The sequence below is a fragment of the Gymnogyps californianus genome, chromosome 4, assembly GCF_018139145.2.
Source record: "Gymnogyps californianus isolate 813 chromosome 4, ASM1813914v2, whole genome shotgun sequence".
Classification (NCBI taxonomy): domain Eukaryota; kingdom Metazoa; phylum Chordata; class Aves; order Accipitriformes; family Cathartidae; genus Gymnogyps; species Gymnogyps californianus.
The window spans coordinates 1,755,027-1,767,241 of record NC_059474.1 but is presented as its reverse complement, the minus strand read 5'-3'; the positions used below and the strand labels follow the sequence as shown (position 1 = coordinate 1,767,241).

The following is a 12,215-nucleotide window of genomic DNA, read 5'->3' as shown; positions in this document are numbered from 1 at the left end:
GTCCTCAGAAGCTCATGCCTTTCCTTATGTTAATCCACCCAGATTTTCTCTCTATTTTTTTTTTTTTTTTCCATGGGATGACGTAAGATACAAAAACTACTTGCAAATTTCCCCCCCCGCCCCCCGCTAAATGATTCAGCCCCCAAATCTCTCCTCTCCCAGCTGGCAGGCTGCTGCAGCCCTTCCCTCTTGAACTTCTTCCAGGTCTTGCATCAAACTGAACAACGTAGTATTTGATGTGCTGTGGCCGCAGCCTGTTCCAAGCAGCCTTTTCCCCACCGCTCCTACGGGAAGTGTCTGCCTGACTTGTCTGCTCCTGCTCCCCTAATTGCTCCCTGGCAGCGGACCAGCCTGTTCGGATGTCTCTTTGCTGCTGCTGGCTTGCTGTAAGGGGTTAATGCTGCTTTTTTTCATGGTTTTTTTCCTGCATGCCTGGATATTTTCAAGCTTGAAGCCTGGGTACTGAAAATTTTGCAGTGGGCATCAAATGGGGGTGGGATAAGCAAGTGGTAGGAATAGGAATGGGTTCACTGGGGATTTAATCCCGTGTCTGTGCCCAGCAAAGTCCCCGGCGCTGTCCCTCCTGCATTTCGGTGGCACCTGAATTGTGTGGTGAAGGACCTGGGTGCTTCCAGCTGTGCACTCATATTATTTATCCAGGCATCCCAGCAGGGAATTAGGGGTTTTGTGCCCCCTTCCCGAGGTACGGTGTAGGCTGCCCAGGCTTTCCAGCTCCTCCCTTCGTCTGAGATGTGATAACTTCCCCAGCAGTAATTCAGAAACTTCTGGAGGATGCGGTTCAAGTTTTCTCCTCGCCCTGGTGATTTCACTGTGATCACACCCGTCTCCATCCCTTCACATTTTCCTTCCCTTTTTTTTTTTTTTTCTCTTTTCAGTGACTTCACTTTTCAAGTGGAAGTAAAACGCCGCCGGGATTTTTGTTTTCTGGGAAATCATTGGGAAATTGTTAACCCAGCTCTAGAAATTTCTTCCACCTCCCATTGCTGTGTGTTTTGCCCATGAAGCATGTCATGGGGAAATAGGGTCTGTCCTGAATCTACGCGTTTCTTTGCGCCTTGTTAAGGGGAATGTTAATACTTTGATCCGGGAGGGATCAGAGCTGGTGGGGCAGCGGCTGTGCTGGAGACCCGCTCATCCTGCTGCAGCTGCCCCGGGAAGTGGCGCCTGGAACCGGGGCAGAAAGACAGAGCATCCCGCGGGAGGAGAAGGGAGCGAAGCACCACCGGGTCGGCAGCGGTTTTGGGGAAGAAACAGTTCCCTCATGGCCTGTGTTTCGTGCTGCCCCGTCTGAACGTGGTACCATGGTGAAATGGAGAACTAGAAGGTGCCTCTGCGCATCTCTTGCTTTGGTGTCCTCTCACCCACCGTTCGTTCCAGCTGGCAGGAGGCAAGACCCCTCTCCCGTCGCATACCAGGGGTTGCTCCGTGCCCTGCCAGTCCACAGGCTATTCCCTGCGGAAGGATTGTTCCCTAAATGGACGTTGGGAGGTTTTTTTTCCCTTGTGCAGTGAATGTTTCGGAGGCTTTTCCCATGCTCCTTCCACCTCTGTGTGCAAAGCTATGGAGCAAAGTCTGCGTTATGGGTTTTGTCTGGGGCAGGGCAGCAGGGAGCATCCCCCCGTAACCTGCTGCAGAGGCAGTTGAAGCTTTTGCACCCGTGGATATGGCCAATATCTCCTTTGGGAGCTCTCACCAGCCCCAGCGGCGTGGTGCTGGGCTTTGGCGACCAGCATGAGGGATGTTAAAATAAAGTCCATTTCCCTCCTCAGCTCAGGCTTCTGGCTGCCTCAAATTTTACAGACATTCCAGCAGAATTGAGGGATTTGGAGGAGGGGAAGGTGATGGACATATAGGTGTGCTGCATCCTCCACCATCACATCAGGTCGTCGCAGATCCCAAAGCTGTACCACAGGCTGGAGACTGCCATCGGCTGTCTGTGGGAATGCAGATATTTCGCAAAAATCCAGTAACCTGGGTGGAGTAGGGTTGGGTTGGGCAGGGTTGGGCTGGATAGAGTAGGTGCTGCGCAGCAGCTCCTCCTGCCCATAAAGAGCTCTAAATGCTTGATGCAAGGACACTTCTAGGCAAACTTCAGCATCTTTATTTAGGGTGAGGCACAGAAGGTCTGGCATAAAGTTATTTTAATGAATGTTGTTGAGTGCCTTTGCCATTACGGTGCTGTCTCTGACTTGAAAGGATTTGTTCTGAGTCACTAGCTCTTGAATATTTAAAACCCAAGCACAAAGCACTGACTTTTTTTAAACACGGGCTCACAGCAACGTATCAACTGACCGTACAAAAATTTGGCCACCAGTAACTTTCCCCTGAAACGCACGGTCGTATCTGACGCCAGGGCAAGCGAGATGGTATTTGCCAGGTTATTTAGCGGAAGGACAGTATTTAGTATTAGGACCGGGATGGAGACAGAGCTCTTACAAAGCCGCTGCGGTTCAGGGAGAGGTCTGGTCCCGTGCGACACCTCCGCGCTTGGCGTTTGCGTGTCTCTGACTCAGGTCTTAGGTGACTTCTGGGGCGCTTGTGCTAGCTCCCACCCAGCAGCATCCTCCCCAAGGTCTTCCTGGCTTGCGGCTCTTGGAAATGATGGAGAGGCCTTTTCTTTTCTTTCCTCTCTGGCTCCAGGTGGTACAAGCTACACTCCAAGGCTGGGAAGAAGGAGAAGGAGCGTGGTGAGATCCTGGTGAGCATCCAGTTTACACGCAACAACCTCACGGCCAGCATGTTCGACCTGTCCATGAAGGACAAGCCGCGGTCGCCCTTCGGCAAGCTGAAGGACAAGGTGAAAGGCAAGAAGAAATACGACTTGGAGTCAGCCTCTGCTATCATCCCCAGCAGCATGGGCGCCCTCGACATGGAGGATGACTACGACATTGGGGGCAAGAAGTCCAAAGTCAAGGGCTTCTTCTTGAAGAACAAGCTGCGCAAGTCATCCCTGACGCAATCCAACACCTCCCTGGGATCCGACAGCACCATCTCTTCTGCCAGCCTGGGCTTGGCTGCAAATGTTCCCGAGGTAACCAAATCCCCGAGCAGACACAGCAGTCTGTCCACGGAGCGCTCTGGTAAGAGGATAATGGTTTTAATCCCCCCCCCCCCTTTTTTTTCCCCTTCTTTTCTTTGTAAGGGACTGTTGAGGCTTTCCTGCAAATCTGTTAACTAATTGCTTACCTAAGAAGCGGCGTCCTGCACAAACCCTCTGAGACATTCTGCGTGCTGGCAGTAACGTGTTTGCCAGAACAGGGGGAGACATCTAAGATTTTGCTTTTCGTGCTGAGCCTGTATATGAACAGCCTGATTGACATTGATGCTGCGTGTGCTCCCTGCAGCGCACCACGACCTTGTGGGCTACGAAGATTCTTTAGGACCGTTTCTTCTCTGCCCCCTAAAAGCAGGTCGGGAGAGGGCTGGACGAAGCAGAGCACGTTGCTGCTGCGCTGCACTGCTGCCCGGCTGTCTAATGAGACGCCTCCGGCTTGGAGGCAAAGCTGAAACAGTGACCGGTTCCTGGTGATTAAAGCAATCTGAGCTCTTGGCGCTTGGAGAGTGGCAATTTGCAAACAAAAAAGGCCCTTGTAGTGAATTAATTCTTGCCGTCCCTTGAAAACAAAATATATAATTAAATGGGTTAATTGGCTGGAGACAGCAAATTCCCATATTGGGTGGGAGTCCCTGGGTACGTGTTGCTTCTCACCGTGCTGGTGAAGCCGCCCGCGTGACGCCTCTCGGTTTCTGCTGGGTGACGTTCCCGTGCCCGGCCGGAGAGCGAGCGGAGGCACCCGTCTGGCCCCATCATCCTCGCATCGTGGTGAAGGAGACAGCATCTCCGGCTCGGAGGGGAGAGCAGCTGCGTGTCACCTAAAGTCTAGGCAGTCCTTCTCACCGGGCTCTCTACGTAACCCCCAAAATCTGCTGAGCATTAGCAATAGCCACAGGGTCAGGCAGTGGGCGGGAGAAGCAGGCGCTGGACCCTCCTGGCTTATATCCTGCAGAGCAGCAGCCTGGCCTGTCGGAGCTGAGCTCAGAGGCTCGTCGTCTTTTATTCAATGCAAACTTTTAAATCACACGGAAGCATAAGCCCTTTAAGTAGCTTCTGGGTAGTTTCTTGCATTTATTATCGATCTCAGATCCTCTCAGACAAGGGGTTTGTCGTCTTACAGTGACTCCTCTCTCGATCCTGCAGTGGGAGATGATGTGCTTGGGGAGAATATCGTATAGCCTGCGTAGCCACATACTTGTGACCCGTGCTTTGCATTTCTAGTAATTTAATTACAAACCGGTAGAGCCTGGGAGGGAGAAAGCCGGTATGATTTCACAGATCTCTTTAGTGTTTGCAAGTAGAAGATAACGATGCTTGTCGTACCTGTGCCTGTTACTCAGATGGCCTCACCTCTGTTTTGTGTTTTATTTCCCCCCAGTGAAAGACTACTTGCCATCTCCAAAGCTGACCCACAAGAGAGCATTCAGTGACGATGTCTCCCAAGTCAGCCCGGTCCTGGAGCCCAAAGCAATCCAAAGCCTGAAGCCAAAGAACGATCCCGTGTCCCGGTCTTCCCTCTGCATCAATGGGAGCCACGTTTACAGCGACGAGCCTGCACCAAAGAGCCCCGCGTCTGTCCCGCAGAGCTCTGCGCCGCTGGCCGTGCCCAGCGTCCCCAGACGGCAGGAGGAGGGCTTTGGCTTCACTCCCCTCCATCCCGACTCCCACGAGGTGCCTTGGGGGCTGAGCAACTTTGAGAGGACGCAGCAGAGAGACGAGCCCAGGTTCATCCCCTCTCCTCCCAGCTTAGCCTTGCAAGAAGAGCTCAAGGTCTCCACGAAAGCCGTCACTCTCAGTAACCATCTGGGCAGAGCCAAGATGGAAGAAAACAGTCGCTTAGAGAACAAGCCGACTCAAGCTGCAACACCCATGGTCTTCTCCACGGAAATGACGAAGGACAAACAACCTGAGGAAACGAGGAAAGAAGACAAGAAAGCGAAGGGCGGCCTCTTCCACCACGGGGGCAACAAGAGCGACGTGGGGAGCAAAGGCCAGGGGGAGAAAGTGGGACCCTCCCACGGCTCGTCCGTCCACACGACGGCAGGGGGAGAGGAGAGGAATAAAACCAGCGTTTGGTTTGGTTCAAAGGAGCCCAAAGAGTCCCCTCAGAAACCCAGGTCAGTGAAACGGGTGTGTTGACGTGTAGGCCATTAACTAGCTGCCCCAGCCTCCCGTCTTCAACGGCTGCGCTATTAAATGCTCTCTGGCATCAGCGGAGGACTGGTCCCCATTGCTCAGACAAGATGGTAGCAGGGGAAATGCTTCCTTGGTCTTAAATGTCTCAAAGGGAGGGTGATTTTTCCTGGATCCTCCCCTGCCTTCTGCCATGAACCAACTTCATTTGCCGTGCCAGGCCGTGTTTCCTGGTTGGGGAAGGGAGGGATCCCCTTCATGGAGAGGGAGACGTTTCCCTCTGCAGAGGTGAGGCTCAGCGTGGTCATGCCAAGTGTTTCTGTGGCCTCAAAGTAAAGGATCATTATCCTTTAATTAGGTAAAAAAGTTTCCCTGGCAGTCAGGGTAGGATGTGGGACGTAGTGACATGTAATCACATTTTTTTTATTAACCTCCCACCCCCTCTACATCTCTGGTCTGGCCTGGGGGTGCAGTACTTTGGTAACTTGAGATATTATTAATATTTCTGAAGAAACTAATCCCAGCCCTGCTCTTTCCTCTTCCCATCCCACCCTAGCCTTCCCTTCTCCCGATTATGAATCTCTAATTGTTCTCGCTTTGTGTGATGATTCATCCCTCCAAATCCTCAGCACTGTATTTGTGGCACTCAAAATGTGGTGTTCGTGCTGTTTTTGTGCAGGCTTTATCGCAACGGTACGTCACCCACGTCCATCCCCATAGCCCCCGGCAGCTGAGCTGGGGGTCCAGAGGTCAGCTGAGAGCCCGGTGCGGTGTTATCATTGCTCAGTGAGAGGGAGGAAACGGGGTTAAAAGCAGCCAGAGAAAATAACTAGCAGTCGAGAGCTGGTTGAATCTACAGGGTTGATTTATTATAGGGATTTTCTAATCTGGGCTGACTTTAACCTAATTTATTAAGCAGAAGGATTTTAATTCAGTCTAAGCCTCCTTTAATGAGGAGGGCGCTCATGGTTTATTCATCCTAACCAGATTCCCACACGGGTTAAACGGCTTTTAAAGCGCCGCTCAGACGTAAGTGAGGGGGTGAGCACATCGCTCAGTGTGGCTTCAGAACAGGGGCAGCCCCAAAAGTCCTCCTCTTCTCACCCCACAAGAAGATGTTGTGCTTGTAGTGGTCTTTAAGGCCAAGGGGAGGCAAGAACGTGCCGCCACCCCCCTTCCCAAGGACCGAAGGCCACGTGTCCTTGTGCTGTGTGGCACACGTGGTCCCTCGAGAGGAGCACGTGCTGTCGGCGCGAGGATGGGAGAGGAGCCGCAAGGGCTGGTAAGGCTCGGTCCTGCCCACGGCCAGCGCTCCCAGCTGCACGGGCAGAGCTGGGGACACTGAGGCAGGCGGGGAGCTGCTCTCCTGAGTCACGAATACCCCATCTCGCAGGGCCCGGAGCTCTTTCCCCCGAAGCCTTTCGTTGGGGAGCGAAGGCTGGCTCGCACGGGGGAGGTGATGGGGAAGGGAAGGACCAGGTAGGATGCCGGCTCTCTGTCCTCAAGCTGCTCCGGCAGCAGGAGAGACAAACGCGATGTCCTGGGACTGCTGTGGCTGCATTCCTATGTACAGGTCTTTCATTTCCAGGAGACTTGAAACCCCAGTAATTATTTGGTGTCACATCCCAGTGCAAGCTTTGTTTCTGGATGAGACTAAAGGACTCCGGTCTCTGAATGCTGTGATTGAGGAAGGACAGAATATTACCACTCAAGATTGTTCTTTTTTTTTTTTTTTTTTCCCCACTTTGTGATAATAAACCTGCTGTTTGATTTAAGTCCTAGAATACAAAAGATACCGTCTGAAAAATAAACCCATAAAAAATCCTACTGTATTCAGGCAGTGACTCCACAAGCTGCCTGAGCCAGCCAGCGAAGTACTGTGAGCCTACGATGCACGCGTGCGAGGGGATGGGAGATGCCCTCTGCATCTCCCTCTGCAGCCTTTTCCTCGATAAACGGGTGAGAAACCTGCGGGTTTCCTTCTCCTTTGCAGTTCTAGGAAGGAGGCAGACGTGGGCCGTGCGTTACAACCTGACGTGTGAGCCGTGTCTGCCCCGCTCCGCTGATGGATGCGGCTGCCTTCAAGGCAGGGATGTCCGATCCGGCTGTAAATCGGCTCCCGAGCGCCTGTAGCATCCAACCCAGCAGATAATCGCCGTGAGTGCCGAGGTGCCCTTAAAAACTGCTGGTTTCTAACATCCCTCTGCCTTTTTTTTAAATGACAGCTGCTGGACCCATTCCCAGTGTTATTCCTTTCCCAGAGGGTTTTCACTCTGTGGTTTTTTTTTTATCTACTTCAGTGCTCACAGTTAATTTCAAGCTAAGCTGAAGCTAAGCTTTGCTTAGAGTCGGTTTGCTGTGGCATGCCAAGGACCTCGTCCGCAGACGGCTGTCTTGTAAGGAGAAACTTGGATCAACCGTGCGACAGCAGCTCCTCCGGCTGGGGTTTTCTCTCCCAAAAATAGGAATTTCTTTGAAGCAGCACGGGCTGGAGGGAACAAATTCACAGGAGCCCCTTTTGGGGCATTTGTAAGCATCTGAATGGGCTTTAGTTGCAGTTTGCAATTTGAAAATGGGAAGTAATGAGCTGAAACTGTAGCGAGGGAGATTTAAGGTAGACATTAGGAGAAGTCTCTAACGGAAGATGGTGAAGCGCTAGAGCTGCCTGGCTGGGAGGGGGAAGCCCAGCGACTGGGGCTTCGGGGACCAGGGTAGACGAGCACCTTTGAGGAATGTTAAAAGAAGCATTTGTCCTCGCGTATGGCCCAGGCTGGGCGGTGGGAGATGGTGACTGAGTCTCATTTGATGCAAAAATGGCCTTTCCATCATCGCAGGGAGATGGTCTGTCTCCAGTCTGGCTTTCCTGGTTCTTCATTTTTTCTGACCATTAATTACAACGTCATTACTTATTCTATTTATACAGAACTCTAAGTTTTCTGTTGTTTTCTCCTTCCTTACACTGAACAACCTTGTGGACCGTGCCACTGCTTCAAATCAAAGCTGGTGAAGAGCTTATTAGGTCTTGATGGTGTCAGGTTGAACACACGGTCTGGTGCCATCTGTATTGCGATAATCAAATGCGTACGGTCTCTCAAGCGTGCGATTGAAAAGTTAGCAGTGCTTATCTGTGGGTGTTCGATGGATGTCCATCTGCATCTGGAGGAGCTATTCAGTTACCAGTGTAACTTCTAGAGCTGAAGATGGATTAACCTTTGCTTTGTAGAGAGAACCAGCCTCTGAATTGAGCAGTTTTAAGTCTTTGACTTATCTGCAGAAAGGATTTTTTTTTCCCTCCTGCTCTCCTGATTCTGGAAATTTCAGCTTTGCGGCTCCTATCAGCTGAGCAAGCAGCATCTTCTCACCTTTTTGCCCACCGTGGATAGGTCAAGTTTCACCCGGAGCTGAACGTGGGGAGAGAGCATCAAAAGCAGTCACCTTTGCAAGACCAAAAAACGCAACCTGTAATTAGTTAAAAGGTCTGTAATTAGAAAGATGCTTTACAGTTAAGGTTTAAATTAGCCTGCAGCTAAGACAAATTTGGCACAGCTTGTCTTTAACCACTTGCTCTTGCAAAACCACGCCCTTTCTAAAATAAGGAAGCCGCTGACTTTCAGCTGGTTTTAACTTCAGCTTTATAAAAAGCTTTTCTGTTCTGTTACGGGTGGTTTTTGCTGAGCTGTCGGCAAGTGTGCATGAGCTGGCGCTGCCCTGCAAGCTGCAAACCTGTCCGTGCTCTTACGCGGGGAGAGGGCTGGACATTTCTGCCTTCAGCCCTTATTTACACATGTTTGTTCACTGACTCTTGACAGGGAAGCAAGTCCCAAAGGCTGTGCTTTTCGGCTCCGGCTTTGCTAATCCGGGGCGGCTACCAGGCTTTGATACTGGCTTGAATGGAAGCAATAGGAAGATAGTGTTTGCTCTTTGGAGACCTGAATAAAAGACTGTTTGGGGTTTGTTGTTTTTAAGGTTGTGTGGTCAAGGGTTGTATGTAAGGAAGAAGCTCAGCAGGTTTATTTGAGGCAAGGCCTTGGGCTAAAACAATTGGTTTAACTATTTTCAGGGTTTCCTACAGTGTTATCAGAGCTCCACAGGTCCTGCTTCCTGCAGTGTGAATTGGGATGATAAAATGAGGCTGCCTCTCATGCTTGGCAATAGGAAAAAAGAGAAATTGCACTCTGTCTTGTAAAAATAATTGCATTAGTGCCATTTGCAGGTTCAAGCCCCTTCCCTCTGTTTCTGCTTTCATGGGGGGAAAATGTAAAATCACTCCCCACCTTTGCTGTCACTCCTCTTTCCATAGTCCGTACCCTTATATCCAGCAGTGAGGCCAAATATTGACTCGAATTTCTCACTCTTTGTCATGTACTCCTAAAAAGAACATTTCCTAAATGCTGGAAATGGGAAGAAGGTTTTGAACGATTTTAGTACCGTCCTTGGACAGGCTGGTGGTGGGGAGCGGTGCAGGCGGACCAGGGGAGCTTGTCGGTGGGATTGAACACCGATGCGTGTGACGGCCCCCTCCAAAGCACCGTTGACGGGGACTTCCAGAGCAGAACCTGGGAGGCTGCAGAGTTTGCTGAAGAGGAGCACCGTGTCCTGAGAACCAGGGCGTCACGGATAACGGTGATGCTGCAGATGAGTCCGTCGCAGGAGCCATCAGGGTCACATCTCTGGCACAGGTCTTGTGTCCACGTGAGCTGCAGAATTGCACGGCTGCATTGGATCAGTCACAGGAATGGAGCTGGACATCTTCCCTCTGGCACGAGGGGTGCGGGAAGCCTGCAAGGGTGAAAAACGGCTCTTAAAATGCCTCTGCCTTCCTTTTGCCTGCTGAGCCCGCATTTCCCAGGGATGGACATGAAGCAGGATGGTGAATCGGATCCTAAGCTGGCACCAGCTCAGCCCTGGTGAGACAAATCTGCTTTGTAGCTGTCCAGGTAGAGCACAGCCCTGCTCCCACTTGTAAAAGTGCATGTTGAGGTTAGCACTTTGCATCTACCTAGGCTTCTACTGCCCAGATCCTATCTCCACTATTTATTTTTATTCCTGTGGGTTTGGGGCAAATCTCTATAAAGCAGGACTTGTCTGTTTTAATTGGGGTGATGGGCAGGTGGGGACCAAGGGGAAAGCAAAGTGGTTTTTGCACAGATAGCTAAACCCCTTGCTCTCACCTCCAAAATAGCTATTTAAAAGCAGCATTTGCATATATTCTCTGACTCCTTCCTACTTGGGTTCCCACCCTGTACAAAAATGTCCCGGGCTGCCATACCCATCTCTTCCCAACCCCTATCTGCACAAATCCTGCCGTGCCAGCCTTGCTCAAGCCGGTGGGAGGAAATTCCTGATCCCTGCCAGGCTTTGAAGCTGCCGCCGGGGCCTCCGGCACCCCGGTCCTGCTGGTTTTCCACCCTCCCCAGTTCGCTTGCAGCAAGCCCCAGCTGTGTGCTTGTCTACGGGGAAACGGTGCAAAAAGCAGCTTGTGAGTGGTAGGGTCACGGTGCTCCCCTGGATCCAGCCCTCCTAGGAGGGATTTTCCACTTCAGCTTCGGCGCAGCTCTTAACCTCAGCACATTATGGCTGGATTTGAGCCCTGCCCTCCCCAAACTCCTGCTTTTTCAGCGCATGTGCTGTTTTCTTTATCTTCCCGGTGCAGAGTTACCCACCCTCTTGCAGATGGGCTGCGATGGCTGGGGATGGTGCTCTGTGACTGTGGAGCTGGGGCAGCTGCCTTCAGCCTGAAATTCAGGCTGCGATCTGTAGGGAAAAATCTCCCTGCATTGAACAAGCTGTTTCAAATAGACTTTCCGTGAGGGAGTTGCTCAGCAATATTTTATTTTCTTTCTTTTTTTTTTTTTTTCTGCTGAGAGGCTAAAACGCGTCTGTGAAGTGCTGCCAAACAAATAAATGAGGGCAGAAAGGTACCCGCTATTTATTTTGGCTGGCGGAGCTGCGTGCTGGGGTATGGGAGGAGGAGGGTGAGTCAGCGTTTCAATGCAGCAAAGATCTTCAATCAGGCTGCTGCAAGCGGAGGTTTCCCTCTAGAGGAATACGCCGTCCTCGGCTCCTTGTTTTGCTGAGCACTTCCAGCATCCTTCCATCAGAGAGGGGAAATGGGGTTTTTTTGTGGGGTGGGTTATTCATGGGGAGAGCAGGTCTGCTGCCAGCACTGGGCTGGTAACCAAAACAGGGAATGCTTGTCCCGAGGAAAGTGGTCGAACGGTGATGGTGCAATTGGTGCTTTGAAAACCGAGGGGAAAGATGTGGGCTCTGCTGCCAGGAGTTTGCGGCTGAGAGTGGTTTGTGCAGCCCCTGAGCCAAGGCCCGGTGGGTCCCAGCAGCAATGGGGGACGGGCAGCAGAAAGGAAACTTCAGGAGGGGGTTTTGGAGGAGGAAAATCAGAATCTGACAAAAAAAGATGGATTTAAGTTCTGTCTTTATATCTTTAGCTTGACTTGGGCTGCACATGTTGGGGGAGGATGATACGGGACCGCTGCATGGCAGGGGAGAGATTTGGGTCCTCCTGCAGCGGAGCTAGAAGCAACATTGCTTCTGGTTTCCTTCCCTCCCAGAAAAGATTCATGTTCACCCACCTTGTTTCCCAGGCAAAGTGCCACCTTCATTTTGCTGCTTCCTGACGCTGATGTGTAGGTCATGACGGGCATGGGGCAGTCAGAGGCTTGCTGAAAGCACCATCCCGATTCCTGGTGGCCCGGACCACGCAGGCAGCAGCTCGGGGCTGGGACCAGCTTGCTGGCATGGCTGAGAGCTGCTCTTTCTCAGCAGGTCCAGCACCCCGTGAGCCCCATCATGACTTGGGGAAGGAAGACAGGGTCATCTTGGGTGGGTTTGAAGAGACCTTGAAGCTGTTCCTCCGCCTGTACGGGTGGGGATCAGTGGAATTCGGGGTACTGCCCATCATGTCTGCCTGGGCGAGGGGCTGCTCTGGCATCAGCCATCCCCTGGGGAAGGAACTTCAACCACTCAGTCTTCTGGCAGCTGTGAAGGT

At 51.8% G+C, this 12,215-nt stretch overlaps 1 protein-coding gene across 1 annotated transcript in view; it reads left to right on the top strand.

Moving 5' to 3' along the window:
• The window catches only part of RAB11FIP5 (RAB11 family interacting protein 5), a 42,983-nt gene that overhangs the window by 13,718 nt on the left and 17,050 nt on the right, over window positions 1-12,215 (top strand). The window contains 2 exon segments of the mRNA XM_050895293.1: window positions 2,662-3,101; window positions 4,455-5,193. Of these exon segments, the coding sequence (XP_050751250.1) occupies window positions 2,662-3,101; window positions 4,455-5,193 (1,179 nt within the window).